Source organism: Carassius auratus, linkage group LG28B (genome assembly GCF_003368295.1).
Source record: "Carassius auratus strain Wakin linkage group LG28B, ASM336829v1, whole genome shotgun sequence".
Classification (NCBI taxonomy): Eukaryota; Metazoa; Chordata; class Actinopteri; order Cypriniformes; family Cyprinidae; genus Carassius; species Carassius auratus.
The window spans coordinates 4,997,370-5,025,360 of NC_039293.1; the positions used below are offsets into that span (position 1 = coordinate 4,997,370).

Here is a 27,991-nt window from a genome sequence, read left to right on the forward strand (position 1 = left end):
TATGGTTTTAAATTAATTTATAAAAAAAAAGCATTGACCCACTGAAGCAGAACAAACATCAATCATATTTTTTTTTTTTTGCTTTTGTTTGAAACACATATAATCTGTCAAACTCACCAGCCTGACCAGAATCAAATCATTAAGCAGACAGAACCGGCCTACACCAATACAGCCTAAAAAAAGAAGGGTAACGAAACGGGAAAGGAAACAGAGAAAGTGTCAACAAAAAGAACAGTCTAATCAAGTGCAGATCTGGTCCGATTCAAAGCGGTTTCTCGAATCTTGCTTCTTTTTTGTATTTTCTGGATTACATCGACGGCACAGGTACGTTTGTCTAGTCCCTTACATGCAAGCTGAATGAAAACAGTTTGACTTCACATGGAAATGACACGTCCACTCCAGCGTCTGTATGAAAATATGTCGGTGTAACAAAGCCGGTTTAAAAAAAATCAACAGAAAAGGAAAAACATAGGAAGGAAATACTCCACTGATACATTTTTTATCCATCTTAGAAAAGAAACTACGCTTAGTTTCACAAAACAGAAAACGGACACAGTCTGGACATCGCCTGTCCACTTCTGCTTATATATATTGTTATCATTACTTTTTAAAACGTCTCTATAAATGAAAACACACCCAGATCCTACGCTCCACGTATGAATGACAAAATACTGCATATTATCCACTACGACGGCTGCAGGGGATTGTGGGATATGCTGTCAGGCTAGCTGCCGAAAGTTAAGGAATATCTGATGTGTTTCGGAATATTTTGATCCCTTTGGCTCCACGTACAACCCAAGTATGCACTATTATTATTATTTTTTTAAAGACAACAACCTATTTGTGGTTCATGGAGTGTAATTCCATTCCAGGACATCCTCTTGGCTTTTCACCCTCTGTAAGTGGACTCCCAAACTTTGGAATGTTGGATCGAAGCCAGTGTTCCGTTGTCAGCGCCAAAAAATCCGGATTCGGAATTCTCAGTCTACTGTGAGCAACACATGAGTTCCGGAGGTTCTAGAATCCTTCTGAGGGCGCAGCGGATCCACATCTGCACATCCGGAGGGCATCTTTCCTTTTTTAATTTTGTCTGCGAGTCACTAAACATCACCAGAGAACGGAATCCAAGCTGAACGAACGCCTCCAACATCGGTGAAAGTTTGTAAAAAAATGCCCAGGTGGCAGTTGCTCTTGTGTTTCGAGGTGCGAGTTTTTGTTCAATCAGGCGTTCGAGTATTAAAACGGAAAACAGACAGAAGGGTTGCTACAGAAAACGACGGATAGGATTTTATGCATTTGGTTCTTTTTTTTTGACGTTTTTGCTTCGGTTTGAAGAGTTATTGTCCAAGCCTTCAGTTTTGGCACTGTGAGCTGCTGGGTGGAAGAGAAACCGTGATGAGAATGAGAAAAAGGAAGAGAGAAAACCAGAATAAGGGGAGGGAAAGTGGAGGTGGTGGAGGTTAATGGATGTCTAGTTGTGCTGGTTGGTGGAGTTTGTGTCCGCAGCGGTCCCGTTCGGGTCGGTGGTGACCACGTGTTCTTCATCCTCGGTTTTCAATCGTTTGCTCTCCGGCGGCTCGCTCCCGTTTTCTCCGTTCTGCCGCTTCATGGGGAGGGAGGCGGACGCCGAGGCGTGAGCGGCCAACATGTGTAACGGACTCGACACTAGACACAGAGAAAGAGATGCTTGACATTAAAAACCTCTCTCAAGTGTTGGTGTGCGGTGCTATCAGAGATTCCTTATTCTTAATAAGCACTACTATTATTATTTCTAAGACCGAAATATATCACTAATACTACTGTAAAACAACTGCACTGTAAATTTAAAAACAAATAAGCATACTTTCAAAAGTTTTTTCAAAAGTCTTAAGGACTGGGGTTTGACATTAGAATTAATTTTGCTTCGCTTCTAAGGGTTAACAGCAGTTGTGAAAATAAATAAAAAATAGATTTACTTTACAAAAGTAAACTTTTAAATACTTTCAATTAAAGTTTTGGTTTTCTTTGACAGTTTTTTTACTTCACTTCAAAGGATTAACAATGGATGCAAAAAAAAAAAAAAAAATAATAATATTATATATATATATATATATATATATATATATATATATATATATATATATATATATATATATATATATATATATATATATATATATATCTCATAAGAATATTAATTATATTACTTTAGGGTAGTAAAATTACATTTCCAACTTAATTTCTTCACTTTCAAGAGTTTAAGCCTTGAGCTAATTTGTGTGTTGCTTAAAAAGGGTTAACAGCAGTTGTTTAAAACTATTAATGTACAGTAGTAAATAAGATTTGTATAAATAAGACTTTCATCAATTTCAAGAGCTTAATCTTTGAGTTTTTGGTTTTCTTTGACATTAGAATTAGCCTAATTAATTTTTTCTTTATTGCTATTAGAATTGACTTTTGCTTCACTTTAAAGGGTTAATGATTATTTAATACAAAATGAATTATTTTAATTTAAGTCATTGTTGTTGTACTTCCACTACTTTAATTTCTTCAAATTCAAGAGTTACTTTGGGATAGCCAGACAAGAAAAAAAAAAAAAACAGAAATGTACAGAAAATATAGAAATGTAATATAGAAACATCATTTTCAATACTTAAAATGACTATGACTTTAACCCCTTAACTGTCACTCACATTTTTGAACATTGACTTTGTAGTGCACAATCCAAACTTAAATTTGTATAATTCATGAACAAAAATATTTTGTAACATGATATTGATGTACCATTTTCATGGCAATGCAATGTCTGAGTTTAAAATGGGTTTTAAAGGATGAATTTTGAGATTTTAAGTTTTCAGTCGATATATAATTTCTGATGATTTCTAAAATGTGATAAGAGAACGAGGCAACAAAGAAGTCTTCTTTTTAAAACAAAGGTCAAACCTCCAGTTATAATTTAGATTTTTGAGGGTGCACTCTTGTCATACATTAATCGATTACTTTTCCTACATAATTTTTAACAAAAAGTATTGGTAAAATATATATTTGGGAGTCTTAGACCTTTCCAACGATATATAGTTTGTCAAGATTAGATTAGATTTAATTGTAATATAGTGAAGTAAATGTAGGCGTCCCACAGGGTGGACGGGTGACATTTAACAGGTTAAGAGATCACCCATTTTCATGACTTCTTCAGATACGAAATGAAGGGAACAACAACAACAAAAAAGAAAGAATATGAATAGAAAAGAAAATCTGTTTTCAGATTCTGCTATAGATATGATTAATGTTTCGTGTGACATCAGAGGTGTGAATGAATACCTGTGTTAGCCTGGCTCTGTATCGCTGTGGCGATGGGCACTACATGAGTGCCGTTCTGGGTGATGGTTTTGATTGGCAGCTGGTGCTGGCCCAATGGGGCTTGTTGCACTATGGTAACCGTCTGGAGGGGTGTGGCTGCAGTGCTGCTTTGAATGATCCTATTGGCTGAGCCTATGGAGCCATGAGTGATGCCAGGAACTGACTCTACCTTCACTAAAGAGAGAGAGAGAGAGAGAACACATTTAGCTACTGACTACATCTGAAGCACCCAAACCAGGTGAAGTGCCTGGACCTCAGTGCTCACCTTTGACCTCCTCTCCGTTCTCCAGAGTCTCCGTTTTGATTGCTGTACTGACGGCCACTGCAGGGATCTGATGCACCACGTGCAGCGTCTGCATCAGCGGCTGCGCAGACGTGGAGGACGTGACTGGGGCGGCCACAGCGTATGTGACCGGTTTGATCGTCTGCGTTAACGGACGCTGGACCGCAATCAGAACCGGCTGGGAGGTGATGGGAGACGCTGGGAGAGGAAACAAGCACACACTTACTGTAAACTTACTGATGCACTATTGACACACACATTCAGACAGATACAGAGGAGCCCATACATAATAATGCACTCACAGTCATACTAATATATTTTGACATTGCTTTACTTCTCTGAGAATAGAATATTGAAGTGGAGTTCGCTTCAAAATTTTATGTTGAAAAGATATATATTGTACTCTTATTAAATGTACCATTATTCTTCTTTAGTCTTATATGAAACTGACCAACAACTTCAGTGATTGTGTGTGATTTAGTTGCAAACTGAAGAAAAGTTTGTTTTTCAAAGCACTTACTTCATACATAAAAAAAGCAAAACTGACAAAATCTGATTTATTGATGATTTGATATTTTACAACAGTGATTTTATAATAATTTTATTACTTCAAAATACAAAGGAAAAAGTATAAATGAATGACTAATAAGCCAATAAGTGCTCCTCTCCTGCCATCTACAAGTTATAATGGTGAATTGATGCATATTTTTAATGTTACATAAGCGTTTATTCACCACCGTATATTTTGTCATCCCGTTGAAAATAACATTGAAAAATGAATCACTTAGGAGCTTTAAAGTGCTGGAAACACTTGTAGTCATTGATTTGCTTGAATCTCTCTCTCAAAAGGCTGTACAAACCCTGATATGAATAATGGAATAACATTTGTAACAATATTCCATGGTTACAGTTAGCGTTACAGACAACTTTGTTTGCACAGATAATACAAATAATAAAAAATGATATCAAAGATCACGAGTTTCTTAGAGTGGATGTGTGTTTGTTTGTGTTCGAGTACCTGTGGTGTTCTGGGTAAAACGGGCCTCTTGAATCACAGCGAGCTTGGGTTGGACGGCAGGAGCAGGGGGCGGGGCAGAGGCGGGCTCTGGCTCTATGGGAACCGGTGAGCCTTCCCGTGATAGGCTGTCGGGGGTCTGCACACCGCTGGAGTGGGCGGAGAGAACGCCCGAGTGATTGGGCGACGCCGGGGCGCTCCTGTCATCAGAGACCAACACATCAGCACATTTTACATACATTACCGCCTGAAAGCTTGGAGTCAGTTAGATTTGTTTTCCAAAATAAATGAATACTTGTATTCATCAAGGATGCGTTAAATTGATCATAGGGGACAGTAAAGACAAAATATGAATATTTCAAATTAATGCAGCTCTTTTGAAATTTCTATTCATCATAGAATCCTGAAAGACTAAAATGTTTCAGACTTTCCATAAAAATACGAAGCAGGACGATTGTTTTCAACACTGATAAGAGCATTGTATGTTTAAAGTACTATGATTCTGACCTGGATGAGAGGGGTCCCATCGGGGTCCTGAAGCATGGGACGCCCCGTGGCCGGCGTTTCCTGAATGCCTGCTCCACGAGTTTGCTCTCAGATGACGGGTCTATCCTCCAGAACGAGCCTTTGCCCGGTTCTTCCTGTGAGCGCGGGACTTTGATGAAGTACCGATTCAGTGACAGGTTATGACGAATCGAGTTCTGAAACGGAGAAATTCATTCATTCATATACAACTGTATATCTAACATTGTCTAAATCAGATTAAAATGATATATATGAAGTAGTTTTAGTTTAAGTACAAAAAAAGGTTAAGAAAATTATATAAAAAACGATTAATTAAATTAAAATGTAAACGTATAAATCAAAATAAATATTGCAAAATTATTATAATGTTTCATAAATAGTACATGCAGGACATCATCTTCAATGCATGCTACAGATGTATGATTCTGTATGAATGGAGAACCACAAATTATTTTGTTGCAAACTAAATTAAAAAAAAGTTCAAATGATTCTGAAAAAAAAAAAATCTTAGAATTTTTTTTTTTTTTTTAATTAATTCAGTGTCTCATTCATAAACGCTTGTCTTGTTACTGGATGAACCAGCAATTGTGAATAAATCTCTTGAATAATGAATAGTTCAATGATAAAACTTTTTTTCTTTTTTTTTTTACTCACCTACTTAAAAACACAACGCTAACAGAGCACCAAAAAGCATTAAGTTTCTCAAACATCATCCAGATTTATGATTTACTGTAACTCCTTTCTTAGGTTGTCAGTTCAGTTCTAACAGCACGGTGTGGGACTGACCTGCCAGCCTTTATCTGCTGTCCTGTAGTACGGGTAGTTCTTGGTGATGTGTGTGTAGATGCCGTTTAGTGTTAGCTGCTTGTCCTGCGCCATCGTTATAGCCTGAACGATCAACTGAGCATACGAGTACGGAGGTTTGGAGTCATCCTAGAGAAAGAGAGAGACTATTAGAAGATCTGACCTTTAAGATTGACTCATTTAGATTCAATCAATAGTTTTTTAGAGTACTTTAGGAGAACAAAAACTTTGAATAATTCAGATTGAATGCTTGAATGTTTTTGAAAGAAGCCTTTTCTGTTAAACAAGACTGCATTTATTTGATAACAAATAAAGTAAAACAATTGAAATAAGGGAAATATTATTACAATTTAAAATAGCTGTTTAGTATGTAAATGTATATTAAAATGTAACTTATTCCTGTGATGCAAAGCTGAATTTTCAGCATCAGTACTGCAGTCTTCAGTGTTTACATGATGCTTCAAAAATATAATATAAAATGTATCTAATATGATGATTTGCTGTTCAATAAACATTTATAATTATTATCAATGTTTAAAAAATTTGTGCTGCTTTTTACTTTTGTGATAAACTGAGACATTTTATATTTCAGGATTCTTTGATGAATAGAAAGTTCAAAAGAACAGCATTTATTTGAAAAACAACAATGATCTAAGATCATAAAATTACCTTTGGTCAATGTAATGCATCCTTGTTAAATTAAAAGTAATAAATATTTTTCTTGTTTTTTGTAATCATACTTGACTGATAAATTTGAATGATCACCATTTCCACAATAATATTGAAGCATAGAATGATTTTTGAAAGATAATGTGACATTGAAGACTGATGCTGAAAATTCTAAATCAAATTTTTATTCAAACAGATAACAGTTATTTTAAATTGAAATAATATGAAAATAATTTTTAATCAAATAAATGCAGCCTGGGTAAGCAAAAAGAAATTTTCTTCCAAAACATTAACAAAAATCTTATTCCTTCTTAACTTTTGACTGGTATCATAGATGTCTCTGGTTATTACATCTCTGATAGTGTGAGGCTTATCAGTACAGAAAGTTTGTCACCTTTGGACTGTCTCCTTCTGATGCCTCTTTGTCGTTCTCAGACTGAGAGTTATCATTCATGAGCTGCAGGTCAGGCACGATCCTGCCCATTCTGTAACCGGACGATCCCGCACCACGCGGACTGGATGGACACGAGTTAGCAGCGCTGACAGAGAAACGAAAGAAATGCATTACCAAACATTCCACAAACAACATCTGAAATAGAGCAATGGAAACAGATGGACAGCAGGAAAGGAGGAAGTTTAATTTTCTATGCAGAACAGGAAACTGCCTCATTTGTGTAGCAGCCAAACTCAATTAAATCAATCAAATCAAAGTAGTCCATTAAGGACACAGCTGCAATTCAAACTCAAACATCACAGCTTCTGTTCCAAATGCACATGAAATATTTCAAACAAAGCTTTCATTTCATTCTGCTAAAATGTTGATTTCATTAAAAGTATAATAATAATAATAATAATAATATAAAATAAAGTAAAAACATTAATCTTTAATGGTATGTGTTGGTAATGAAATCTTTGCACCTGATGGTGTGTGTTGGTAGTGCTGTGTTTGTATCTGATAATGTTTCTTGGTAATGAAATGTTTGTATCTGATGGTGTGTGTGTGGGTAATAAACTGTTTGTACCTGATGGTGTGTGTTGGTAATGAAGTGTCTCTAGCTGATGGTGTGTGCAGGTAATGAAATGTTTGTATGTGATGGTGTTTGTTGGTAATGGTGTGTTTGTACTTGATGGTGTGTGTGTGTGTAGGTAATGAAGTGTTTGTATCTGATGGTGTGTGTGTGTAGGTAATAAACAGTTTGTAACTGATGGTGTGTGTTGGTAATGACGTGTTTGTATCTGATGGTGAGTGTGTGTGTAGGTAATGAAGTGTTTGTATCTGATAGTGTGTGTGTGTGTGTAGGTAATGCAGTGTTTGTGTCTGATGGTGTGTGTGTGTGTAGGTAATGAAGTGTTTGTGTCTGATGGTGTGTGTGTGTGTAGGTAATGAAGTGTTTGTATCTGATGGTGAGTGTGTCTGTGTAGGTAATGAAGTGTTTGTATCTGATGGTGAGTGTGTCTGTGTAGGTAATGAAGTGTTTGTATCTGATGGAGTGTGTGTGTGTGTGTGTAGGTAATGAAGTGTTTGTGTCTGATGGTGTGTGTGTGTGTAGGTAATGCAGTGTTTGTATCTGATGGTGAGTGTGTCTGTGTAGGTAATGAAGTGTTTGTATCTGATGGAGTGTGTGTGTGTGTGTGTAGGTAATGCAGTGTTTGTATCTGATGGTGCGTGTGTGTGTGTGTGTAGGTAATGAAGTGTTTGTGTCTGATGGTGCGTGTGTGTGTGTAGGTAATGCAGTGTTTGTGTCTGATGGTGCGTGTGTGTGTGTAGGTAATGCAGTGTTTGTATCTGATGGTGTGTGTGTAGGTAATGAAGTGTTTGTATCTGATGGTGTGTGTGTGTGTGTAGGTAATGCAGTGTTTGTATCTGATGGTGTTCGTGTGTGTGTAGGTAATTAAGTGTTTGTATCTGATGGTGTGTGTGTGTGTAGGTAATGAAGTGTTTGTATCTGATGGTGTGTGTGTAGGTAATGCAGTGTTTGTGTCTGATGGTGTGTGTGTGTGTGTGTGTGTGTGTGTAGGTAATGAAGTGTTTGTATCTGATGGTGTGCGTGTGTGTGTGTAGGTAATGCAGTGTTTGTATCTGATGGTGTGCGTGTGTGTAGGTAATGAAGTGTTTGTATCTGATGGTGTGTGTGTGTAGGTAATGCAGTGTTTGTATCTGATGGTGTGCGTGTGTGTAGGTAATGAAGTGTTTGTATCTGATGGTGTGTGTGTAGGTAATGAAGTGTTTGTATCTGATGGTGTGCGTGTGTGTGTGTAGGTAATGCAGTGTTTGTATCTGATGGTGTGCGTGTGTGTAGGTAATGAAGTGTTTGTATCTGATGGTGTGCGTGTGTGTGTGTAGGTAATGAAGTGTTTGTATCTGATGGTGTGTGTGTGTAGGTAATGCAGTGTTTGTATCTGATGGTGTGCGTGTGTGTAGGTAATGAAGTGTTTGTATCTGATGGTGTGTGTGTAGGTAATGAAGTGTTTGTATCTGATGGTGTGCGTGTGTGTGTGTAGGTAATGCAGTGTTTGTATCTGATGGTGTGCGTGTGTGTAGGTAATGAAGTGTTTGTATCTGATGGTGTGTGTGTGTAGGTAATGCAGTGTTTGTATCTGATGGTGTGCGTGTGTGTAGGTAATGAAGTGTTTGTATCTGATGGTGTGTGTGTGTGTGTTGGTAATGCTGTGTTTGTATCTGATGGTGTGTGCTGGTAATGCTGCATTTGTACCTGATGGTGTGCAGGTAATAAAGTGCTTGTATCTGATGGTGTGTGTTGGTAATGATGTGCTTGTACATGATGGTGTATGTTGGTAATGATGTGCTTGTACATGATGGTGTGTGTTGGTAATGAAGTGTTTGTATCTGACGGTGTGTGTTGGTAATGATGTGCTTGTACATGATGGTGTGTGTTGGTAATGATGTGCTTGTACCTGATGGTGTATGTTGGTAATGATGTGCTTGTACATGATGGTGTGTGTTGGTAATGAAGTGTTTGTATCTGACGGTGTGTGTTGGTAATGATGTGCTTGTACCTGACAGTGTTTGTTGGTAATGCTGTGTTTGTATCTGATGGTGTGTGTTGGTAATGCTGTTTTTGTGCTGTTTATAAAGTGTTTCCTGATGGTGTGTGTTGGTAATAAAGTGTTTGTTGGTAATGCTGTGTTTGTATCTGACAGTGTTTGTTGGTAATGAAGTAATTGTATCTGACAGTGTTTGTTGGTAATGAAGTGTTTGTATCTGACGGTGTGTGTTGGTAATGAAGTGTTTGTATCTGACGGTGTGTGTTGGTAATGAAGTGTTTGTATCTGACGGTGTGTGTTGGTAATCAAGTGTTTTTATCTGACAGTGTGTGTAGGTAATGAAGTGTTTGTATCTGATGGTGTGTGTGTAGGTAATGCAGTGTTTGTGTCTGATGGTGTGTGTGTGTGTGTGTGTGTGTGTGTAGGTAATGAAGTGTTTGTATCTGATGGTGTGCGTGTGTGTGTGTAGGTAATGCAGTGTTTGTATCTGATGGTGTGCGTGTGTGTAGGTAATGAAGTGTTTGTATCTGATGGTGTGTGTGTGTAGGTAATGCAGTGTTTGTATCTGATGGTGTGCGTGTGTGTAGGTAATGAAGTGTTTGTATCTGATGGTGTGTGTGTAGGTAATGAAGTGTTTGTATCTGATGGTGTGCGTGTGTGTGTGTAGGTAATGCAGTGTTTGTATCTGATGGTGTGCGTGTGTGTAGGTAATGAAGTGTTTGTATCTGATGGTGTGCGTGTGTGTGTGTAGGTAATGAAGTGTTTGTATCTGATGGTGTGTGTGTGTAGGTAATGCAGTGTTTGTATCTGATGGTGTGCGTGTGTGTAGGTAATGAAGTGTTTGTATCTGATGGTGTGTGTGTAGGTAATGAAGTGTTTGTATCTGATGGTGTGCGTGTGGTGTGTGTAGGTAATGCAGTGTTTGTATCTGATGGTGTGCGTGTGTGTAGGTAATGAAGTGTTTGTATCTGATGGTGTGTGTGTGTAGGTAATGCAGTGTTTGTATCTGATGGTGTGCGTGTGTGTAGGTAATGAAGTGTTTGTATCTGATGGTGTGTGTGTGTGTGTTGGTAATGCTGTGTTTTGTATCTGATGGTGTGTGCTGGTAATGCTGCATTTGTACCTGATGGTGTGCAGGTAATAAAGTGCTTGTATCTGATGGTGTGTGTTTGGTAATGATGTGCTTGTACATGATGGTGTATGTTGGTAATGATGTGCTTGTACATGATGGTGTGTGTTGGTAATGAAGTGTTTGTATCTGACGGTGTGTGTTGGTAATGATGTGCTTGTACATGATGGTGTGTGTTGGTAATGATGTGCTTGTACCTGATGGTGTATGTTGGTAATGATGTGCTTGTACATGATGGTGTGTGTTGGTAATGAAGTGTTTGTATCTGACGGTGTGTGTTGGTAATGATGTGCTTGTACCTGACAGTGTTTGTTGGTAATGCTGTGTTTGTATCTGATGGTGTGTGTTGGTAATGCTGTTTTTGTGCTGTTTATAAAGTGTTTCCTGATGGTGTGTGTTGGTAATAAAGTGTTTGTTGGTAATGCTGCGTTTGTATCTGACGGTGTGTGTAGGTAATGAAGTGTTTGTATCTGACGGTGTATGTTGGCAATGAAGTGTTTGTATCTGACAGTGTTTGTTGGTAATACTGCGTATGTATCTTACAGTGTTTGTTGGTAATGAAGTGTTTATATCTGACAGTGTTTGTTGGTAATGCTGTGTTTGTATCTGATGGGGTGTGTTGGTAATGAAGTGTTTATATCTGACAGTGTTTGTTGGTAATGCTGCGTTTGTATCTGATGGGGTGTGTTGGTAATGAAGTGTTTGTATCTGACAGTGTTTGTTGGTAATACTGCGTATGTATCTTACAGTGTTTGTTGGTAATGAAGTGTTTATATCTGACAGTGTTTGTTGGTAATGATGTGTTTGTATCTGATGGGGTGTGTTGGTAATGAAGTGTTTATATCTGACAGTGTTTGTTGGTAATGCTGCGTTTGTATCTGACGGTGTGTGTTGGTAATGATGTGCTTGTACATGATGGTGTGTGTTGGTAATGATGTGCTTGTACCTGATGGTGTATGTTGGTAATGATGTGCTTGTACATGATGGTGTGTGTTGGTAATGAAGTGTTTGTATCTGACGGTGTGTGTTGGTAATGATGTGCTTGTACCTGACAGTGTTTGTTGGTAATGCTGTGTTTGTATCTGATGGTGTGTGTTGGTAATGCTGTTTTTGTGCTGTTTATAAAGTGTTTCCTGATGGTGTGTGTTGGTAATAAAGTGTTTGTTGGTAATGCTGTGTTTGTATCTGACAGTGTTTGTTGGTAATGAAGTAATTGTATCTGACAGTGTTTGTTGGTAATGAAGTGTTTGTATCTGACGGTGTGTGTTGGTAATGAAGTGTTTGTATCTGACGGTGTGTGTTGGTAATGAAGTGTTTGTATCTGACGGTGTGTGTTGGTAATCAAGTGTTTTTATCTGACAGTGTGTGTAGGTAATGAAGTGTTTGTATCTGATGGTGTGTGTGTAGGTAATGCAGTGTTTGTGTCTGATGGTGTGTGTGTGTGTGTGTGTGTGTGTGTAGGTAATGAAGTGTTTGTATCTGATGGTGTGCGTGTGTGTGTGTAGGTAATGCAGTGTTTGTATCTGATGGTGTGCGTGTGTGTAGGTAATGAAGTGTTTGTATCTGATGGTGTGTGTGTGTAGGTAATGCAGTGTTTGTATCTGATGGTGTGCGTGTGTGTAGGTAATGAAGTGTTTGTATCTGATGGTGTGTGTGTAGGTAATGAAGTGTTTGTATCTGATGGTGTGCGTGTGTGTGTGTAGGTAATGCAGTGTTTGTATCTGATGGTGTGCGTGTGTGTAGGTAATGAAGTGTTTGTATCTGATGGTGTGCGTGTGTGTGTGTAGGTAATGAAGTGTTTGTATCTGATGGTGTGTGTGTGTAGGTAATGCAGTGTTTGTATCTGATGGTGTGCGTGTGTGTAGGTAATGAAGTGTTTGTATCTGATGGTGTGTGTGTAGGTAATGAAGTGTTTGTATCTGATGGTGTGCGTGTGTGTGTGTAGGTAATGCAGTGTTTGTATCTGATGGTGTGCGTGTGTGTAGGTAATGAAGTGTTTGTATCTGATGGTGTGTGTGTGTAGGTAATGCAGTGTTTGTATCTGATGGTGTGCGTGTGTGTAGGTAATGAAGTGTTTGTATCTGATGGTGTGTGTGTGTGTGTTGGTAATGCTGTGTTTGTATCTGATGGTGTGTGCTGGTAATGCTGCATTTGTACCTGATGGTGTGCAGGTAATAAAGTGCTTGTATCTGATGGTGTGTGTTGGTAATGATGTGCTTGTACATGATGGTGTATGTTGGTAATGATGTGCTTGTACATGATGGTGTGTGTTGGTAATGAAGTGTTTGTATCTGACGGTGTGTGTTGGTAATGATGTGCTTGTACATGATGGTGTGTGTTGGTAATGATGTGCTTGTACCTGATGGTGTATGTTGGTAATGATGTGCTTGTACATGATGGTGTGTGTTGGTAATGAAGTGTTTGTATCTGACGGTGTGTGTTGGTAATGATGTGCTTGTACCTGACAGTGTTTGTTGGTAATGCTGTGTTTGTATCTGATGGTGTGTGTTGGTAATGCTGTTTTTGTGCTGTTTATAAAGTGTTTCCTGATGGTGTGTGTTGGTAATAAAGTGTTTGTTGGTAATGCTGCGTTTGTATCTGACGGTGTGTGTAGGTAATGAAGTGTTTGTATCTGACGGTGTATGTTGGCAATGAAGTGTTTGTATCTGACAGTGTTTGTTGGTAATACTGCGTATGTATCTTACAGTGTTTGTTGGTAATGAAGTGTTTATATCTGACAGTGTTTGTTGGTAATGCTGTGTTTGTATCTGATGGGGTGTGTTGGTAATGAAGTGTTTATATCTGACAGTGTTTGTTGGTAATGCTGCGTTTGTATCTGATGGGGTGTGTTGGTAATGAAGTGTTTGTATCTGACAGTGTTTGTTGGTAATACTGCGTATGTATCTTACAGTGTTTGTTGGTAATGAAGTGTTTATATCTGACAGTGTTTGTTGGTAATGATGTGTTTGTATCTGATGGGGTGTGTTGGTAATGAAGTGTTTATATCTGACAGTGTTTGTTGGTAATGCTGCGTTTGTATCTGATGGGGTGTGTTGGTAATGAAGTGTTTGTATCTGACAGTGTTTGTTGGTAATGCTGCGTTTGTATCTGATGGGGTGTGTTGGTAATGAAGTGTTTGTATCTGACAGTGTTTGTTGGTAATGCTGCGTTTGTATCTGACAGTGTTTGTTGGTAATGCTGCGTCTGTATCTGATGGGGTGTGTTGGTAATGAAGTGTTTATATCTGACAGTGTTTGTTGGTAATGCTGCGTTTGTATCTGATAGGGTGTGTTGGTAATGAAGTGTTTGTATCTGACAGTGTTTGTTGGTAATGCTGCGTTTGTATCTGACGGTGTATGTTGGCAATGAAGTGTTTGTATCTGACAGTGTTTGTTGGTAATACTGCGTATGTATCTTACACTGTTTGTTGGTAATGAAGTGTTTATATCTGACAGTGTTTGTTGGTAATGCTGTGTTTGTATCTGACAGTGTTTGTTGGTAATGAAGTAATTGTATCTGACAGTGTTTGTTGGTAATGAAGTGTTTGTATCTGACGGTGTGTGTTGGTAATGAAGTGTTTGTATCTGACGGTGTGTGTTGGTAATGAAGTGTTTGTATCTGACGGTGTGTGTTGGTAATCAAGTGTTTTTATCTGACAGTGTTTGTTGGTAATGCTGTGTTTGTACTTGATGGTCTGTGTTGGTAATGCTGTTTTTGTGCTGTTTATATAGTGTTTCCTGATGGTGTGTGTTGATTACAAAGCATTTGTACCTGATGGTACCGGTTGGTGAGGGCAGGGGGCTCATGAGGTGAGCAATGTTATCTGGGATGTTAATGGTTAAAGGGGAGATCTGTGGCTGAACCGCTTTCACCGGAGACTCCGATTCCTGCTTCTCACACTTAACGCTTGCCAGCGCAGTGAACGTGATCTTGATGTTCGTACTAGGAAACCGAAATGTGCACCTGAGAAAGAGAGAGAAAGCGATTAAGTAACTTAAGAGACATAATCGTTATGGATCAAACAAGCATCAACATGAACCTAAAAATGAGATCTGTGGCCAAAACAAAGATTCATGCATCCAAAACACATGGGTGGAGCGTTTAAGAAGAGGGCATTAAGAAGAGGGCATCTAAAATCATAATATCAATCCATGTGTAAATATTTTTTACAAATTTAACACAGAAACACATTTAGCTCACGTGTTACAATTGAGTCCTAGGGAACAAGCACATTAAATGTTTACATGCAAACTGAAATCAAAAAAACAGGTTAGAGAAACAAAGAAACTCACAGTTTAGGATGGTAATATGTGCAGTCAGTTCAATAAGTGTAATCGGTTTATTAAATGCATGTAAACACTGCTAACGTGCTTCAAACACAAGTTTTCTTTGACTTTAATGACTGTGGCAATAAAACCCAGGAGTAGAAGTAGATCTCCAAGTGATGCTAAAATTAACCACCCCTTGACGAGCCCCACGAGTACACAAGTTACTTCACCCTCCAAAACATGAACAAACACAGCTCACACAGGAACCAGTTATTTTGGCACTGCTAATCATACAGCATTACATTAAGATACCGTGTTCAATAAATAATAAAATGTACTCATAAATATATATTTTTTTTTCTAAATGAAATGCAACTGAAAAAAGCCCTTTATTTAAAAAAAACTTTTTTAATATTGTTATATTTATTTATACTTATAAATATTTATATTAATTTATAAAAAAATAATCCGCTGCAAACTAAATGAATAAATAAAAATCAACTACAAAATTACAAATAATTATTCCAAGATTATTATAAATTAGTGTTAAAATACAATTACAAATGCATGTACTCTTCTAATCTTTCTCAACTAGGCCAAGTAAACATTGCTTCACGTTTTTCCAAGTTATAAATTCTTGACATTGCTTTAGAAAGACTTTGATTTTTATATCAGTTTAACTGAACAATCTGAGAAGACAAAAGAGACAGAAAACATCAAAACAGGTACATTTCTTAAAGAACACAAGCGCCCCCCTTGAAGGAGTTCAGAAACGGTGGAGAGTTTCCTCTGTGGTGGACAAGAGCCAGTCTCTCCACTCCGGCGTCACGGTCCATATGGCTGGCACTGGGCGCTGTGTTTCTGTGCCAAAGCTTGTACTAAACTTTGTGCCAGGCCCCTGTAGACCTGGCACACAGGCCTGCACACATGCACACCAATCACACCCAGCGACTTCAATTATCCCGAATCCTGCTTATTCACTAACAAATGAAAGAAGGATTTCTGCCTTCGTTCAGGAACAGAGACGCCATTCGTACGTGTCTGGAATAAATACGGTCCCGAGTCAAGTTACGCCCAACATCCGGACTCAACTTTAAGAAACTAAAGCCGTGAAAAGAAACTGTGCTGATCTGAAATCAGTTTTTTATTGCTAAAGTGACTGACACTTTATTTTCAATTTTATTTTGTTCATCAAAAAAGCATCCTCACGATACAATATTATCACGATACTTGTCACGATACAAATATTATTTGAAATATATTGTGACATTCCCATCATACAGGCACATGGATTCTTCTACCATTGCTATGCTGATGACACACAGCTCTATCTTTCTAATGGAGCATGCTGCAAAACTTCTTGCCCAGGCCCTTGTCATTTCTAGTCTGGACTACTGCAATCCTCTTCTGGCTGGACTTCCATCTGATTCAGAATGCAGCGGCACGACTGGTCTTCAACAAACCCAAAAGAGGCCCACCTCTCTTTATCTCTTTGCACTAGCTAGAAGTTTTGGCTCGCATGAAGTTTAAGATACTGATGCACCCCCCTACTTCCACTCAAAATTACAAATCTACATCCCCTCCAGAGCTTTGAGATCTGCCTCGTGGTACCATCACAGTGAGGCTCAAAATCACTTTCCAGAACATTCTTATTTCTAGAAATGAAAATTATGGGCCAAACGGAAAATTCTGGATGCACTTGAGCAAAAACTGAAAATGCATTTTAATGATTATTTATTATTTTATTAAATAATATAAAAGTCATTTTGTAGGACTGTTAAAATGTAATTCAATTTTAATGATACTTGATAAAAAGAGAAATAATAACCACACTTTTAAAAAGTAACAATAAAACTGGACCGAATTTTCAGATAACTTTTTTTTTTTTGGACAAATTATCCAAATTATGTATAGTCATACAAAGCTATTATAATTAGAGCATATGGGCAGAGCATAGCGTCACTGAAGGTAGCATCATTTTACCAGCGTAGCTGAACTAGCCTACACCATGTTACAGCACAGTAGCGCTACTGCAAACAGAAGCAAGGATAGGCTACTCTCGTAGAAATTTCCCATCAGCGCGATATTTGAGTGGACTTTGCTCTTCTGGTGAGCATGAGCGGTACACGAGCACATTCATAAGAGCGAAATATTGAGCATTGTGTAAAAGCATGTAGTGGTGAGGAGAGTGAAACATGCGCGCTGAACACTGCTGCGTGCGCCACATGTTATTTTTAGTTTTCTTTCCTTCGAACACACTAACAATAATTTCATTTAGCCAATGATGATTTTAATCAAGAAAGCAACAAAACAACTAACATCAAAGTCCCTTTGAAGGAAAGTCTGGTCACTCAGCCACCATATTTGGGTGTGTCAGCAGCGGCAATTCACCTGTCACTCAAGTGGCCACGCCCTTAATTATGCAGAACTTTAAGGCTTAATATAAATTAAACGGATGAGTTATAAAAAAAGTCACCCCCCTCACAGTTGTCATGAAGGGCAAAATTAGCTATATAAACCAAAATCATTTTTTGCACCAGGCTGAAAACATGTTTTTTTCTGCTGTAAAGTTGGGCATTTTAACATGGGGAGTCTATGGGACTGACTCTCTTTTGCAGCCAGCCTCAAGCGGCCAGTCGATGAATTGCAGTTTTAGTCACTTCCTTATTGGCTTCACGAGAGAGAGCGGGAGGTTGCCGCTCGGTTTAATGATGATTACGGCTTTTATATATTTGTGTGTTGGAAAGCGTGTGTTGCTTCAAATACTTCTAAATTTCGTATAATTATTTCTCATTTTATGGTAAAAACTGCAATCTCTCTAGTGGGCAAATCTGCTCTTGATTAGAGCCTGAAGTTAAATGTGGCACACAAACTACAATAAACAATTCACTTAGAGAACAAAAATAAAAGCAACATTTTCCACATCCAACAAGACACGATAAGAGCACCACATGATGTGTCCTTATGATTTGTGCTCAAGTAAAACATATGCACACTGGCAGCGTGACGCCAGAACTGAAGCTCCATTCAGACGCACAGCAGTCATGAATGAACAGCGGACTGAGACGCTTTATCAACAACATCTGCTGGACTTATCTCGAGTAACAAATCCCTTCCTCTAGGTCCTGTTGTGATAAAACAGAACACTTCTCTCATCAAACAAGAGTTTGATGATCTACATGACAGAGGAATTCACTCTCCTGTCCAAACCACAAAATTGACAAACTAAAATGCAAAAAAAAAAAAAAAAAAACACTAAACTTAGACAATACAAACACGTTTAACAAACAGTTGAACCTAAAATGAAAATTATCTTAAGAGTAACCACAGTCTTACGGGTTTGGTACGGCATAAAGGTGATTAAATGATGAAAGAATTTTGAGTTTTTGGGTGTACTTCCCCTTTAATGAGCTCATATGACCAACAAGACTTACATAAACACTCTTCACTATCAGTACTTAAAACAATCATGGTTTCTACAGGTTATATGAATTTTCTTTATTGATCTTTATGCCACGACTTGAATTTAAAACTTTCCGCTCAAATTTAATATCATTGGGTCTCATTCATGAAACACGAGCAGAACAAATTTTTGTGTAAATCGCGTGTAAAGTGGTTTTGGCGTACATTTTCGGATTCATTAAAACGTTCGTATTTTCCAAATGTTAGTTGGTACGAAAGAAATCTACACCTGCTCCCAGCCACGCGTAAATAGTGCATTTAACTTCTGAATGTTTTGCTCATTAATACGGCTGCATTTTAATTTACCTTAATCGGGTACATATTTACACAGCATTTTGAAAAATATATATATATTAATTACCTACGGTTTTTCTTTTAACTTTTATTATGAGAGCCAGTAATAGGATCTGTAATATGCTGCCAAACTTCCTTTTTTAGGACCTGATACGCTTGAAAATAACATGTGGCATTTTGAATGAACTTCTGATAATAAAACTTCAATTTCTGCAGCTGAGAAATGTTTCTTTTTCAGTCGCTTTTGAGAAGACATGTTGAAATCCTTCGTTTGGTGTCATAATATGATGCTCACATATAGTTGTCAGTCGCATTTAATAGGCGGGATTTATGGTAATTGAGAGTGAGCGTGCATGCGCGTCCCATTTACGACTGATTGGAATTCATTAACACACACACACACACATTTCACTATCACATCTGACGTTTACGAAGTTTTTGTGAATCAGGAGAAGAGTTTTCGGTAAGTTCTCTTTACACGCAAATCACTCAGATATTTACTCGTATATTTACGAATGTTTCATGAATGAGACCCTTTATACGGCCTTAATTTGTGAAAGGGGCAAATAAATACTTTTTAATAGGGATGCACGATATTATCGGAACGTTATCAGAATCGGCTGCAACAGATATGAACTGTCCCTCATCAAGCGTTCAATTTTCATAAAGTTTAGTGGAATTATTTGTTAGTCTGAGGTGGAATCGGGGTGCATGACCAAAACGTTTGAGAACCACTGCCACTGGCGCTGTTGGCCTAATTGTAAAAAAAATGAAAGTAAAATATACAGATATCATTAGGATACTTGCGTTTCTGAATAAACAGAGCAGTATGGATGTCATAAAATGACGAGTCTGTTTTGATTTAAAGGTCAGAATCTATAGCTTACATGAGTAAACATCACAAACATGACACTTGTAAATTAATTACATTTATTCAGTAATATGTAATATATTTGTTTTCCAAAAGGATTATGAAAACTGACGCTGAACACAAATAAAATGTTATAGTTTCAACTGCATCTGTCTGAGAGGAATTGATTTTATTCGTTATTTTCAATGCTTTCAATGTACTCACATTACAAAAATAATTTTAATAAAGTTTATTACTTATATTTTTGCTCAAAGCTAACCAAAATAGACTTAGTGTTGTTTTAAAACAAAGGGAAATATATATAATTATCGGTATCAACTATCAGCCAAAATGATTTGAAAATATTGGCACATCAGATATTGGCAAAAATCTAATACTGTGCATCCCTACTTTAAGACCTTTTTGAGATCTACAGAACCCCTTTTTTAACAAAGGTTGTTGTAAAACTATCTTGCATTTCAAAGATAGAAATATTAAATACACTGATACTTAGTTGTTAATTACAACAAAACTCATTTACGTACTAAGAGACTCAGAGGTACAATAGGAAATAAAAAACATTTATAAAAAAAACTAAAAGTACTAGTTTGTAACAAATGCATTTCAGAGAAGCAACATAATTATTCTCATGTAAAATATTGAGACTCTCTCAATTAACATTCATTAAACTCTGCCAGCTGTCTTTGTCAGATATCCAACAATTGTTCTATTCATGCAAATTGTAATTAGATTATTCAGGATTGAATGTTAAATGTGTTTCTGCTCCAGGCAGCCATTCCGAGCACAATCCCGGCATGGCAACTACGAGGCGCTCTTTAAAACAGGAATGCTGGGATCTCAAGCCCTCACATTCCTCCCTGTGGGTGGTGTGTGTGTGTGTGTGTGTGTGTGTGTGTGTGAGACTCGAACAGACTTGTTCCAGCACATCTCCTTGCATCTTACCCACAAAACACCACAGTTTCTACAAAAATACTCTACAGATCTTGCACAGGAAGCGTGGTTTACCCAAACAACCAAAACTTTGCTCTGTTTTTCTTGGTCACATTCCAAAAAAATAGTGGCTAAAAAGTAAAAGTGAAAAAATAAATAAAAAATTAAACACTTTTTTTTCCCCAAAACAACTTTACGGAAAATGCATGTTTACACAAAAATAATACAATTATGTTATACTACAAAATAATAATAACAATAATAGTAATTGATTGTTGTTTTATTACTGATCTCAAACAAAGAGCTGGTTTTAACTGAATAATGTTTACTATTGCCTTTTAGAGCTGCGTTACGAATAAAACATAATTAGCCGACATGTGCAACACTGAATCACTATTTTCCAGAAGAGACGTAAAAGTCTTTGTGGTGAGTCACTTCATACAAATACACCAGGGAAAAGTTGCTACATTCTTCATCTGTAATAACAACAACAGTAAATGTATTTGAAATAAATAATAGAAGATATGAAACATTTCCAGCTTGTTGAACTTCAGAAGTATATAAGCGTACCACAGCTACAGCAGAGAAGGAGAACCGAGTCTACACGAGATTACGTCATTGACAGGGGTGTATGTGCTCGACGACAGACCAAAGCACCAAACCCTAATGCTTTCCAGACAGAAACAACCCCATTCCCTGTGACTCACTGCCTTACAACAGGAAACAAGTCACTACGCTCTTTATAACAGATATTAAAACCTGACTCACTCGTCCAGCATTGTCTAGTCTACAGTCATGACAGTAAACCGAGATTTAAGACCCGTTCACACCAAGCACCATAACTTTAAAGATAACAGTAAAGATATAGTTTTAAAAATCATTCTCAGTATTAAAGAATAGCAGAGTCCACAGCACAACTATAATGATAAAGGCACAGAGAAACGATATCACTGGAATCATTTTCCAGGTGATGAATGATGAAAACACTTAGAGCCAATCGGATTCATCCTGCTATAATGAGCTCGAGAATTTAAAGTGACACACGCACGTGTGCATTAGAACGAACAGACGATATCATTATATCGATATCTTTATTGTTATGCTCCCTGGTGTGAACAAGGCTTTAGACTCAAAAACTATGAAGGCATTTTTAACCTGTAACATTAGGAAAATAAATATAATTAGGGCATTAGTAATTAATTTGGTATTTTTTACTTCTAAAATGTATTTAAAAACTTTCAAATAAATAGGCTAAAATTACAGAGAAGAGTGTGTGTATGGAGATACATATTACTGTTTTTGTTATCATTTTTGCACATAAATGAATATCTTCTGCTGTTAATATAAGGATGTGGAAAATCTTTTTCTCTGTAAAATATTTTTAATCTTCTTGAATGCAACAGCTGTTTGGTCAAAATACTGCATCCTCTGACAGAATGAAAAACAAATTTATAACAAAACATCAAACATTTTATATATATATATATATATATATATATATATATATATATATATATATATATATATATATATATATATATATATATATATATATAAAGATATTTAGCTGCATTGTCCATTTATAAATAAATACAAAAGACAATAATTTAAAGCATAGGGTAATTTAATACTAAACGCTTCAAAGAAGGTCAAAAAGCTCCTTTAACTCTTAAATGAAAGGAATAAACAAATGACTGATTATCAGAATGTCTTCTATTGTATAAATATAAAATACAAAAACATCTTTCCACTTAACACAAAAATAAAACGACTACAAAATAAAAAAAGCTTCTAAAAATATTTTGTTTATTAACCTGCATGTTATTTAACCATTAAACAATGTCACAGAACAGTGACATACAAATGTGCTGTTAGGCAAATGATTGAAATATTAACTTTAACTAAATACTTTAGGCCAAAGGTTTTAGGCTGACCCTTGGCTTTCTCTGGGTTCAGCCAAGCTGCATTTGTTTAGTCTTTTATGACACAGGCCTATTACAAATCAAAGAGCTTCTCTGGCTTTACCGGTCACCTTATGTAAAACCATCAAAATAAAACACAGAAACGCTGGAAAAACACCACCTGGACTGAATGAGTGATTTGGGATAGCATCAGTTTTAACTGTGGCGTTAAATCAAGACTCAGCAGAAGGAGTGGGCGATATCTCGATATTTAAAATATATCAAGATTTTGATAAGGATTTTGACATATCGTTTATATCGATATATTGTTTATATTTAATTCTGATTCTGCCACTTTGTTTACCTTCTCTGTGCTGTGCTCGCCCCCGCCTCCTTGATTTTGTCCCCCCTCCCCTCGATCACGTGTACAGAACTAGTCTCAAAAAAAGGACAACTGGCTCCATTATATGGAGATACTTTGGTTTTAAGGCGTCGGGCGAACAGCAGGCAGATGTCTACTGTAGGGCCCTATGATTTCTGTGACGCAGAAAACGCGGAATCCAGTCATAAAAACGGAATTTACAGTTTAACGTGGAATGTCACGGAATTTGTCTAATTTTGAATAAATTAATCAAAAGTAGGTCAAAAATAAAGCTTGCTTAATTTTCAACAATTAAAAGATAAATTAAATGAATGTTTTATGCCTTCATTTGATAACCAGAAAAATGTAAATACACCGAATTTCTGAAGGGAAAAAACATTTCACATAAGGCTATTTTAAGAAATTTTAACTAATTAAGTTGTTTTTATGCATTTAAATAATTACACATGATAAAACACAGAATTAGGTCACAAAACATATGATGAAGAAAAAAACAAAACGTTTAAACATGTAATAAACATGTAATATTTGGCATATTTGTTTCTGCAGTAGTTTTTGGGGGTTATTTTTCCCGTAAAGATAGAGATATATATTGTATATCGAGATATAGCAAAATTTATAGAGATATATTTTTGCTCCATATTGCCCAGCGTGATTACATGAACAGAAATGAAGATGCTCTACACATTTCAACATGTTTGAATCCATTACGCAGATTATCTCAAACAAAGATGACAAAAACTGCTGGAAGAACATGGTTTCTGTCGTTTCCTCGTCATGCCGGGTGGAAACGTCAGCATCTTTTTGCGCTGACGAGAGCCAATCACAGCGAAACGCTGCACTAATTAAATGCTCTTTAGCTTCCTGATCAATATTGTAACTCAAAGTGTCTCTACCTCAAACGCGCTGTCCACTGTAGTCCATACAAACCATCTGGAGTCCTGCGCGTCTCAGCGGGTGCGACGGATTGATTTCTTGCTAATTACAGTATGTGGACGCAGCTCTTTTCTAATCTTCAGAGAAGGCAGTATAATTAGCACAACATCCAGCACACTAACAACTTTAAAGACACGCAAAACTGCTGCTTGAGGACCGGCATTTAAAAACAAACTCAAGTTGGAACTTGCAAGCCATTTTAGTGCAATCAGCTATAAGTCATCCATTATAAGCCAAGAAACGCTTAAGTCATGGGTTCGATTCCCAGTAAATATACCTGGAATATATATCATGCATATTTAAATGCAATTTACAGGGACAGTTAACCCCAAAATGTGAATTTTGTCATAATTTCCTCACTCTTAAGTTGTTCCAAACCTGTATGAATGTCTTTCTTCTGCTGAACAGAAGATGATTTGAAGATTTTACACATACTACGGGAGTCAATGGCTACCGTCAGCTGTCTGGTTACCGGTACTATTCCTCAAAGCTTTATGGTGTTCTACAGTTAAAAGAAACGTATACAGATTTGGAATAAATTAAGGGTGAGTAAATGGTGACAATTGAAATATTTTGGGTGAACTATCCCTTTAAGTCACTTTGGATAAAAGTCATTAAAAATGGAATAGTCACAGAATTCTACGCAATTTGGATGATTGGAAATATATATATTACTGAAAAAAATTCATTCGCAAATTTGTAAAAAGAAGTAGAATGTGGGTAACCAGACAGCTGACGGTAGCCATTGACTTCCAAAGTACAGAGCCAAAAACAACAGAAATCCATGGCTACCAGCAACTGTTTGGTTACCAACATTCTTCAGAATATCTTTCGCAGATGAAAGAAACTCGTACAGGTTTGGAACCACTTTAGGGTGAGTAAAGAACTTTCCCTTTAATCAATTCAGCATCCTTTTTGATTAATACAATTTAACTACACCACACTAAAGTGGAAAACAGTACATTTGGGAAAAATAAAATGGAACTGGTTTAAAATTAAACTGATTTTATAGAGCTCTAGCTTTAAAGAGAGATGTTGGCTATAAAAAAAGCCTTATTTACATTTTCAGAAGCCACAAAGACATCAGAGAAGCTCTCTGCAACTCCAACAAACATGACTCAAACAAACATGTACGCTTCCTTATTTAGAAAGAGCTTATCAGTCAAACTGTATGTGCTCACTTCACTCTAAATGTGGCCCTGCATATCAACATGAACATCTCCAGGTGACATGCCTTTTTAAGTCTGTGTAGAATTCCATTGAAAGATTTTCAGGGCAGAAAACGGCTGTGCACAAAATTGCTTTTAAGGCTGGCATTGTAGGGTGCAACAGATTTGTTGCTATATATTGAGATATGTGGGTCATGTGTTAAAAAAAGCCAAGGGATAAGTGTGCACACTAGAGTCGTGCTCGATGCTGTGATTTGATGATGTGCGAGAAAGAAAAAGATACATGAGAGGTACAAATCTACACTGCAAGATCATTGTGATATACGCTGGCCAGATGTGTGTGAGACTTAACACAAATCAGACATTCACTACAGATAATGCACCATCCACAGGTCGACTTCAGGATAATGTCAACACACCCAGATGTCCAACATCTTCAAGACAAACAAATAATGAAAATGGAAACAGCTGACAGCAAACCCACCTAACTGACAGGCTGTGCTTTTCGAAAAACAGCACTTAAGAAACAAAGAGCACACGATGCAGAGAATCAAGATATAACTGCTAGTTAACACAATCGCACCATCTCAGTATGTTTACACGCCAAGTGAGACAAAACAACACTCAATCTTTCATAACAGAACACATTTTCTCTTTCAGGCACATTTCTGACAAATAAAAAAACAGTCGATTTTTTTAAAAATGCTGCTACATACACCTTTGATGCCCCAAACTGCTGCAGCATGTGCTGGTGACTCCCAAAATTCTGCTTTTGGTGTCCAAAAATACTGCATGCAACTAAAAAAAAACTCAAACCGCAGCAAGCACCAATACTTTTCCCAATAAATCTGTGAGACGCCCTCCAACATGTTGCTTCACATGCATGTGATGTTCTTAATCTGCTGCAGGATACACCTATGACACCCCCCAAATACTGAAAGCACCTATGGTGCATAAAAAATATCCCCAAAACCCCTGCAAGCACCCCAAAATGCTGCATGTGCCTATGACTCCCAAAATTCTGCATGCACCCATTGTTGCTCAAATATGTTGCTTATGCATGCCTGTGCTGTCCAAAAATGCAGTTACATGCATCTATGATAAAGCCCATGCACTGCATGCAACTACAACAAACCAATCTGCTTCGAACACCTATGATGCCCCTCAAAATGCTATTGCACACATTTACTATGCCACAAAATTTCTACAACATGTGCCTATGACTCCCAAAACGCTGCATGCTTAATGTTGCTCAAAATTTATGCTTATATCAATAACACCCCAAACTATTGCAAAGCAATGTCCTGAAAAAAAATGTACATAGCCACGATGATCCCCAAAATGCAGCTACACTGGCATGCAACGCTCTAATCTGCTGCAGCATGCACCTATGACACCCCGAAACACTGCATGCACGTATGGTGGGTGTCCAAAAACGCCGCACTCGCCCCCTGTTGATGAAAAAAAAAAATCTCGCCACATTTATCACGCCCCAAAACCGTTCCATGCACTTGAAACGTTCCCACGCGCACGATGCCACACACAATGACCATCAACACGACGCCTGCGAATGCTCTCTAGCTAGGCAGCTCACTAGGGTTTGAGACACGGCCCACGGCGCGCTCTGAAAGCGAAACGAAAAAATGTGCAACATAAGGACACTAGCACGTGCTCTCGGTTCTTCTGCATCACAACAATAACAGCGAAGCCGATGAGGATGAAGAACACCGAGAAGATGAAGGTTATAATCACTCACACTCGAGGCAGCTGCAGGGGTGGCGCCCCCCGCCGCAGAAACACCCCGTCCACGAACACCCCGTTCTTCCCCAGACAGCGCAGATAGAACTCCCCCGAGCCCGTGTCCTCGGCGGCGGCGCTGAAGACCTCCAGGTGCCGGCGGGAGATGAAGCTCGAGTGGCCCATGCTCACGTCCACCGAGCCCTGAGACGAGTTCCGACCCACCGTCACCGAGCGCTTCTTCATCACATACTCAAACTCGCGGCCCTCCAGGCGGGCCATCGCTGCCATCTTTATCTCTCCACACACAGGGGACGGGGCACGATAAATATGAATATAAAATATGAAGGGGGTGAAATGTTAAACGTGCCTGACCAGGGACACCAGCAGCATCAGCGGCGGCGACTCGACCCACCGCCGCGATTCACCGCAAAGAGAAAGAGAAGGGGGCCTTAGCCAATCAAAGCGTGCTGCTGGAGGTGCCGCTGTGATTGACACACAGGCCAGCCAATCAGAGACGCGTTAGGGGATGCAGTAATTCAATCGCAACCAATGAAATAAGGAATATGGAAGACTCGACGGATTGAAGGTCGGTTGCGCTGTGCCTCAACACGCATGTGTGTGGAGAGATGTCAACACTGGACTGGAGATCAGTCATGGACTTGAAATTAATTCATAATACTACGGCGATAATAAATTATCGAAAAAAAAAAAAAAAACATTTAAAACCATTTAAAAAAAACAACAAAACTTTAACATTTAAGACTTGCACTATTAGTTTTCTAATTGCTTTTTTTAACTATAACTATAACATTTTTTATTTATTAGCTATATAATTATATAAAAACTCAAAAAGTCAGAATTATCATATCACTATTGTCCTCATTTGTAAGTGACTTTAGATAAATGTATCTGCTAAATGGCTAAATGTACACGAATATTGAAAAAAATAACTATGTGATCTAATATAATACTAAAGTATGTAAAAAAACTGAATCTTGTAATATAGATTTTTTTTTAAATATTATTATTCTTTTTTTTATGTTCAGAAAACTTGCAAACAAAATTTCCTTTACAATTCAATATAATTGTTTTCATACTATGTTTAAAAAAAGAAGTTCCTAATTCATAAAATGAGATTTAATATAATTAAGGTTTTAGATCATGGTACATTTTATATTCTAATAGTTCACATTTTTACCCGACATGCATCTATCTTCATAAACGCGTATCATAATGTATCTTTAGAAACTAGAAAGTGTATCTCTGAG

At 37.5% G+C, this 27,991-nt stretch overlaps 1 protein-coding gene across 1 annotated transcript; it reads right to left on the reverse strand.

Annotated features, from left to right (window-relative positions):
* On the reverse strand, nucleotides 1–27,198 carry LOC113067835 (forkhead box protein K2). Its single transcript, XM_026240314.1, has 9 exons — nucleotides 26,740–27,198; nucleotides 14,542–14,733; nucleotides 7,030–7,174; nucleotides 5,949–6,095; nucleotides 5,145–5,338; nucleotides 4,641–4,837; nucleotides 3,605–3,820; nucleotides 3,301–3,513; nucleotides 1–1,665 (listed from the first exon to the last, which is right to left on the reverse strand). The coding sequence occupies exons 1-9, from the start codon at nucleotides 27,009–27,011 to the stop codon at nucleotides 1,472–1,474; spliced, it is 1,770 nt and encodes a 589-aa protein (XP_026096099.1). The 5' UTR covers nucleotides 27,012–27,198; the 3' UTR covers nucleotides 1–1,471.
* Between the last annotated feature and the right edge of the window lie 793 nt (nucleotides 27,199–27,991).

Excerpts from the sequence above, each read along its gene's own strand:
- LOC113067835 (XM_026240314.1), bottom strand. The coding sequence starts at position 27,011 with ATGGCAGCGATGGCCCGCCTGGAGGGCCGCGAGTTTGAGTATGTGATG. Across the intron at positions 7,175-14,541 it reads TCACCAACCGGTACCATCAG|CGCTGCTAACTCGTGTCCAT; the intron begins GTACAAATGCTT and ends TTTCTCTGTCAG. Across the intron at positions 3,514-3,604 it reads GAACGGAGAGGAGGTCAAAG|TGAAGGTAGAGTCAGTTCCT; the intron begins GTGAGCACTGAG and ends CTCTCTCTTTAG.